The sequence below is a fragment of the Coregonus lavaretus genome (genome assembly GCF_964263955.1).
Source record: "Coregonus lavaretus genome assembly, chromosome: 1".
NCBI lineage: Eukaryota > Metazoa > Chordata > Actinopteri > Salmoniformes > Salmonidae > Coregonus > Coregonus lavaretus.
This window is the reverse complement of record NC_139988.1, coordinates 37,347,638-37,355,715: the sequence shown is the minus strand read 5'-3', so window position 1 is coordinate 37,355,715 and position 8,078 is coordinate 37,347,638. Positions and strand designations below refer to the sequence as shown.

Genomic DNA, 8,078 nt, shown 5'->3' with positions numbered 1-8,078 from the left:
TACACTATTGAGGAATTATCAGACTGATGCACAGTGTTAATCCCATAGTTATATTTGTCGAATTCAATTCAATGATAGTAATAGGCATATGTGGTTTTCCTGATTGAATAAGGACGATTGTATTAGTACAAGATTATCTACTGTGGATTTGTATTAGTTTAACTGATGCACAGCAACAAAATACATGCATTTATGGTAATTCTGGAGGAACTCAATATTTTGTAAGTGTTCTATAATGACAACAAACAGATTTTTTAAACAACATAAAAACATAGGGTCCTTACAGGACCTTCGGTAATCCGTTCAATCCAACAAGTTTGGAGAGCGTGTTGAGTTTAATCAATTCAGAACGTCGAGATGGAGCCCAACTCAGTGAAGGTAACATACAAACATAATCATCCACCAACATATTCTACTTTCGCATGATATTAACAATTTGGAGACAGCTCATTTACAATACTTGTATTTTTTTTTGTTTACACATTATTCAATATATAGTTACATGGTTCTAAATCAGTCAGGTGTTATTTAGTGCGTAATTTAAGAATCTCTCAAGCCATAACGTTAGTAATTGCGCATGTCGTGCCATTTAATGGGTTTCCTCATTTATTGAATATGAATAACTCATTAATTAAGTTGTTTATTGCTATTTTCTCCACAGTGGGTAGGCTCTTCTTGCGGTTTACACGGACCATATATATTCTACAAAGCGTTTAAATTTCACCGGGACGGTAAACCAAGAATTCTGTCCCTCGGAGACTTTTTCTTCGTGAGATGTAACGTTAAGCCTGGGGATCCGATTTGCATAGCGGAGCTACAGCTGTTGTGGGAGGAAAGGACTACTAAACAACTTTTATCAAGCTCAAAACTTTATTTCTTACCCGAAGATACTCCCTTGGGAAGGACAGTTTGCCATGGAGAGGTAATAACCTTATTTTGCTCTCACAACTTGCCTTATGCACCCAAATGAATAACATAGCCTATAGACTAACAAACATTCTTTGTTGATAAATCAATGTGACATTTTCTGCATTCGTTGGTCATTAATTGTATAATATGAGCATGCATGATGTGATACCCACATTGATCCATCACAAACGGCATAATGTGTCTATTACTGTGTTATTGTCTACTTAGCCTATTTGTTCATTGTGTCGACTGCTGAATGTGCAGTTCAATCTTATCCAGCTATGCGTAGTAACGCTCGTGCAGGGATAATTGTATTAGGGGCAGAAAAATCCCTATAGCCTACGAATCCAGCGTTTGTAATTTGATTTCTTCATGATGGGTGTCAAATGGTGACATATAGGCAGAAAGCATGAGATCAAAACTCCTGGATTCAATAACATCGAGTCTTTCATCATAGCATATGAATGGTTGCTGAATAAGCGCACACAACCTATTGAAAACGAGTGCTAACATGTCTAACAGGTTAATCATTTTCAAAATGGCTATGAAATCATTCGCATTCCTAACGATATGATATTGTTGTCAGATCAAATTTACAGCCCTCTTACCCGAGGATCAGTACAGGTCGAAATGCCAAAGCATTACAAAAGGACACTTACTGAAGTCCGATATGTTGGCATTAGCAATATGATTAACTGAGGCATTTTGTTAAGTGGCCAAATATGACGCCTGTATCACATTTCATAAGCGCGTGGCAGAGAGCGAAAACGCTTGGGTTAGTTTTGTATATGCTTTTCTTGTGGGGTATATAAAACAATCAAATATGTTCTATATGCCACTGTAGCGTACCCAAATAGGCTATTCGACCGAAAAATATTTCAATTTGATGTTGTATCACTTGATTTTAAGGTCACATGAAATATGCCTGCAGTTACAGTTGCCATTAGGGAGGACAAAGCCTGGTTTGTATTTGATTAGCAATGCAAACATAACCGGATTTTCCTTTGCTGATGGTTAGCATTCTTTCCTCTTGAGTAATACAGTAGCTATCACATTTCCTTTTCATGAGAAAGGTATTTATAGTGGATGCTGCTATGAATAAATGTAACTTAATCCTTTTTTCTTTACTCAACCAGGATCATCCAAATCCTTCCTTTACATTAGCCTTTATTTAACACAATGTAATGACTTTGTAATTACATTGAGTGCATGCACAGTCCATCATTTAGAAACACACTTGTGCAATAAGGACAAGTCAGCCCCACCCCTTGAGAAGCCCGATTTGCATTGTAAAGCGGTAATATCCACATGATTGGATATCTGGACAATATTATTTGACTCCTTCCAGGATCAAAGGACAGAGTGACTCCAGAGTGTTGGTAGTGGTAAATTGATAGTTATAGCAATAGCCTAGAGCACAGCTGAAGTAGAGTATGACATAACATATGATGATATCTAAAACTGTGATCTTGATGCCAAAATCAAGACCCCGTTAAATGTGATTTCAAACTTGACCCTCAAAGCAAATTGCTCTACTTAGATTACATTGGACATGTACTCAAACAGGTAGACTGGCTGCAGTTATTACCAGTCAGTTAATTATATTTATGCAAATCTGCATAGCCCGAGACAGCTTTCAATTTATAAGATTTACTTCGTAGTTATAGCCTCTGACTAAGGGGTATGTCTAACACTACTTATTTACAGCACAAATGTGCAAATGTCATGAGTACAATAAGTATTTTCCTCAGTGTGATAAAAGGAGGTTATAAATCTCTCTGGATATCCCTTCTTGAGTTCAATACTCAACGTATTATGTCATTTCCCCTCTGGCTCGGGTATTTGTATGCTCTTCGCCCCTCCCAGTGTAGGCAGGGACAAGAGAAACCCATGTCCTACTGTGCTCATTTTGCTTTCGCTGACCACCCCTCTACTCCACCAGCTAAAAAAAGCCTGCATGCTAATGTGAAAAGGCATTGTGTTGTGTGGCACACCCATTATGAATATGATACAACCTCTATTTGTCTCTGCATTCTGTGGTCTGAGAACCGCCTCTTGCAAAACAGTCACATGCGTTAAACTAGTTATTGAGTGACACAGTATTAGGTCTTGTCCTCAAAGCCCCCCTCCGGTACATGTTGGCTCAATACACTGTCTTTTTTTGGCTCATGTTTCAAGAGAGCTGTTTTAGATAACACTTACAGCTACAACCTCTAAAGTGCTGCTACAGCTAATTGCTTATGTGTTATCTTTGCCGTACTCTAGGTACCCTTTGTGGAAATGGAAAATTAGTAGTGTGGTATTTTTGCATCATAAGCTAATAATTTGTTATTATCTCTGATGTCACTGCTTCTCCACTCTTACTATAAATGACAAAGCAGTGAGGAAGGAGAGCAGTGACTGCAGCAGTTGTATTGATTGCAGTATAAATAAATGGTGGAATCTGTCCAGAATCAGCTTTGGTTCATGGCTACAATCCATACTGGTTATGTTTGAGTGCTTGGGACCTGTTTGTAGGGAAATCAGATGATATATTGTTTTATTTGCTTTTTCTCCGATTTTCCTGGAGGGAATATGTTTGCAAAAGTAATTTTCCATTGATGTTATTCGGGGGTCCAGATATTCAAACAATAACTTAATAGAAGATGTTATAACGACTTACACTACATGACCAAAAGTATGTGAACACCTGCTCGTCAAACATCTCATTCCAAAATCATGGGCATTAATATGGAGTTAGTCCCCCCTTGCTGCTATAACAGCCTCTACTCTTCTGGGAAGGCTTTCCACTAGACGTTGGAACATTGCTGCGGGAACTTGCTTCCATTCAGCCACGAGCATTAGTGAGGTCGGGCACTGATGTTGGTCGATTAGGCCACTCCAGAGAACGTGTTTCCACTGCTACAGAGTTCAATGGTGGCAAGCTTTACACCACTCCAGCCGACGCTTGGCATCGCGCATGGTGATTTTAGGCTTGTGTGCGGCTGCTCGGCCATGGAAACCCATTTCATGAAGCTCCCGACGAACAGTTATTGTGCTGACGTTGCTTCCCCGAGGCAGTTTGGAACTCTGTAGTGAGTGTTACAACCGAAGACAGACGATTTTTACGCGCTACTCTTTTCAGCACTCGGCGGTCCCATTCTGCGAGCTTGTGTGGCCTACCACTTCGTGGCTGAGCCGTTGTTGCTCCTAGTCGTTTCCACCTCACAATAACAGCACTTACAGTTGACCGAGGCAGCTCTAGCAGAGCAGAAATTTGACAAACTGACTCGTTGGAAAGGTGGCATCCTATGACAGTGCTACGTTGAAGGTCACTGAGCTCTTCAGGAAGGCCATTCTACTGCCAATGTTTGACTATGGAGAATGCATGGCTGTGTGCTCGATTTTATACACCTGTCAGCAACGGGTGTGGCTGAAATAGCCTAATCCAGTAATTTGAAGGGGTTTCCACATACTTTTGTATATATAGTGTATGTGAGATTCATACTGTTTAGTGAGCAGGACACCAAATCACCCTTTTCTCTCAACAATGGCAGGAATTTGAGGCAGAAGGGGAGGGGGGAGCCATTAAGTCTGAACTGAAAGTGAATTCCTTTTTGCATTTCTAAAATACATGTAAATTATTATCATGTTTTTAGGGCAGTACTGGCAGTAATTTAAAATGTAATTTAAACTGAATGTCATGCACTTCAAAGACAAAAACACATAATTTTGGTTTATGTTATTTCCATACACATAAATGTGTTTTTATATGCTGCTATTCTTTGATATACTGTATGTAATAATGTGTTATAACAGTGACTTTTCCCTCCACAGATGAGAAATTGGTGGTATTTGGATTGATTTACACCTTGTCATTGACAAACAACTAACATCAAACATTTCCCATAATGCATGACTCTAAGCCCCAAGCTATAGTGGATCATTATAACCTTAGAGGACTGAAACCACAGATGAGCTGTTTGAATGTGCTTAGCATATTTTCATTATTTAGTGAATGCTCATAGCACTGCTTCAGCCTGATATGATTTAGTCTTTGATTACACACCCCACAGTCAAACTAAGTCAGATAGTATTCAGTACTGTGTGTTTTAAGTATTTTTGAAATTACACACTGTACATTTACATTTACATTTACGTCATTTAGCAGACGCTCTTATCCAGAGCGACTTACAAATAGGTGCATTCACCTTATAGCCAGTGGGATAACCACTTTACAATGTTTTTTTTTGTGTACAAAACAACATGGTAGCTGCTTAAGTTTATAGTAGATCTGATCGCCAATATCTTGCAGGCATATAGATTGCAGGCATAAAACAACTATTTAACCCAGTTCCATTTTGAAACAGTCTCAGTAGAATATATTAGCCCTCTAGCATCTCATGGCCTCTTTTTTTAGATAGTTGGGTTTGTTTTGAGACACTGTAGCCAAGGTCAGTGCTGAGGAGGAAAGATAATGAACTCATATTGCATTTCACTCCCTCAGCCGAGCGCACCAAGGAGCATTGTTCATGTCACCATGTCCATTACTCAATTACTAATCTCCTTTTGGCCCAAGGAATTCCTGGGTTGACCCCCTGAGCCACCAGACTGAAACCTTCTCAGCATGACAGGGGCTGTCTGTGGGACTCTGACTCTTAACTGAAAGGCCTGTCCAACCAATGTACCGCTTTGCCCTACAATGGTGACATTTAGGAATGTCCCTTACTGTTCAAATACTGTGTTGTTCTTTTTACGGTATGATATGGAATAATATGGATTTTATGGACCTTTAGAGATCATGCAATTATTGTGTAGTAGCATTAATTGTTGAATTTTAACAGTCATCAAAGCACACTGTTCTCTGTAGTCAATAGGGACTTCAGCTCTACTTTGCATTGCTTTGATGCTAAGATTGCTCTTTAGATCTAGTCTTCCTAACATTACATATAGCCTTCCCCTGTGACCTTTGCTTCATGTCAATGCACCTGGAGCTTCAAGCACATCTGAAACTGGCTAATGACTCGTTATCACGTAATTGATATACTGTATCATTTATTAGTAGTCCTGGGGACATTAATTGCTCTTACACAGTTGACATTCCTTACATGTTATGTCAGCGCTCATATATTATTTGTTTTAAAGTTGAAAAAAGGGGTCATATCCAGTTTGTCCTGCAGGGGTGAAAGTAGATTTAATTTCTTATGGTACGGAACACAAATAGCCTACTACAAAAATTACAGGGTAGCCTACTCTGCTGACGCTGACAAACAGATCAATAAAAACGATGTTGTCTGATCCATATAATCGGCCTACGAAAAGGGGAGACACAAATACAATATGAAGTCCATCTAACCTGGAGGATGAAATTATTGTCCAAAAACAAACAAAAGTGGCACTGACCCAATGATAAAGACAGTGAATATGCATACTCACCAGGGGATATGGCCGATGTTCTCCGCTGGTGCCAATAAGATAGGCTACTGTTCACTCAATTAAGTTAAGAATTTTGATAACTAAAAGACAGATTGGAGTTTTCCCGTGATTGTATTTTAAAATATTGTTATATGCCTGGCTGGGTCTCTCTGCTTTTCACTGACAGTCGCAACTCAACAATCATCTATTTAGTATTTGCAGCGCTCGCTGCCCAAATTGCGGGCCCTTCCGACTGTAGGCTATGCAATTTAAGAAGCTAATGATCCTCTGTGGCCAAATCATGCTTTCTGGTGTAGTAGCCTATTTTGAATGATTTTATTTATTTATGTATAGACAGGAGTAAGCTAATTAGGCTATAGAATTTTGGCTATTAAATTTACTTTAGAATTTACCCCTAGCCTTATGGACACACTGCCTATGCCTATTAATGAGGCATAAACACAACCAGTCATGATATTTTCAACTGATTATCAAACAATCACTTAAGAAAGGTGCTCTAGTAGGCTACTCGTGCACATTTGTTCACTCACAAAATAATTTCAGCATCCAAACCCCAACAGTGCACCCGCAATTTGATGAATGGAAAGAGACATCAGTTACAAAACACCACGTGTATTGTAATGCCATTCTGCGATTGTCATTAGGCCTACACTCGGTCTCGGCCACTCATCTCCGTCTTGTCCGGGAGTGTCTCGGCCACTCATCTCTGCCTTGACAAAATGTAAGTGTTCTTCTCAAACCACAACGCAATTAGGAGGATATACCACCCAGTTTCCAGTTAATTCGCAAATTTTTCATGTGGCTGACATGCAGTAATGTTAAATTAAGATTTAATAGCCTATAGTTTTTTGGGCATGTTGTATTTATTGTGATAGGCTCACGTTTACCGGTACGGCTTACCCCCACTATTTATTTTGCGGACCGTATTGCCTTTCTTTCACTCTTGATGTCTTGTATTATTTATCATGAACCTTTGTAATAAATCACATTGTAATATTATTGCTCCATAAACAACTAATATAATATAATAATATGCCATTTAGCAGACGCTTTTATCCAAAGTGACTTACAGTCATGCGTGCATACATTTTTGTGTATGGGTGGTCCCGGGGATCGAACCCACTACCTTGGCGTTAAAAGCGCCGTGCTCTACCAGCTGAGCTACAGAGCAACTAAGGTTGTTGTAAGCCTAGTCACAATATCAACCTTTATTTGCAGTCTGTCTTTTATGTTATTGTATCCAGTGTTGCCAACACATTTTCAGGGGAAGTTGCTAGAGGCAGGTCGATTTGTTGCTAAAAGTTGCTAAATGACATTGTGATGTCATTGCGTGATGACGTCATTACGTAATAACGTAAAACTGCGTCATTACATAGAATACACAATGTTACTCAAATTGACTGGCCATCTCGGCGACAAATATGATTTGACATTTGTTAATTTAGATTTGTTTGTTTATTATCACATATTTTTATTTGTAAAAGTAATATAAACACAACACATTTTATATGATCAGATAATTTTATTTTTTAAACACAACACATTGAATTATTGAACAATTACACATTATTGAACAATTACATTTTATTTATTTTCTTATTAACTAGTAAACCTACACATTCTGAACAATTATAGTTTTAAGCAGTGTATTGGTAGTTAACATGCTACCTAACTGATCAACATTTATAGGTACAAGCTAATAACAAGGTATATATGCTATCTAATTGAACAAGCAACTTAACTCAAATAATGAT

The 8,078-nt window shown here is 38.6% G+C and overlaps 1 protein-coding gene across 1 annotated transcript in view; it reads left to right on the top strand.

The window, feature by feature from the left end:
* Window positions 1-331: 331 nt before the first annotated feature.
* LOC311130251 (AT-rich interactive domain-containing protein 5B-like) overlaps window positions 332-8,078 on the top strand; it is a 77,611-nt gene continuing 69,864 nt past the window's right edge. Inside the window, exons 1-2 of the mRNA XM_084162955.1 lie at window positions 332-378; window positions 662-922. Of these exons, the coding sequence (XP_084019081.1) occupies window positions 358-378; window positions 662-922 (282 nt within the window). The 5' untranslated portion in view covers window positions 332-357. The remainder of the gene's footprint in view (window positions 379-661; window positions 923-8,078) is intronic.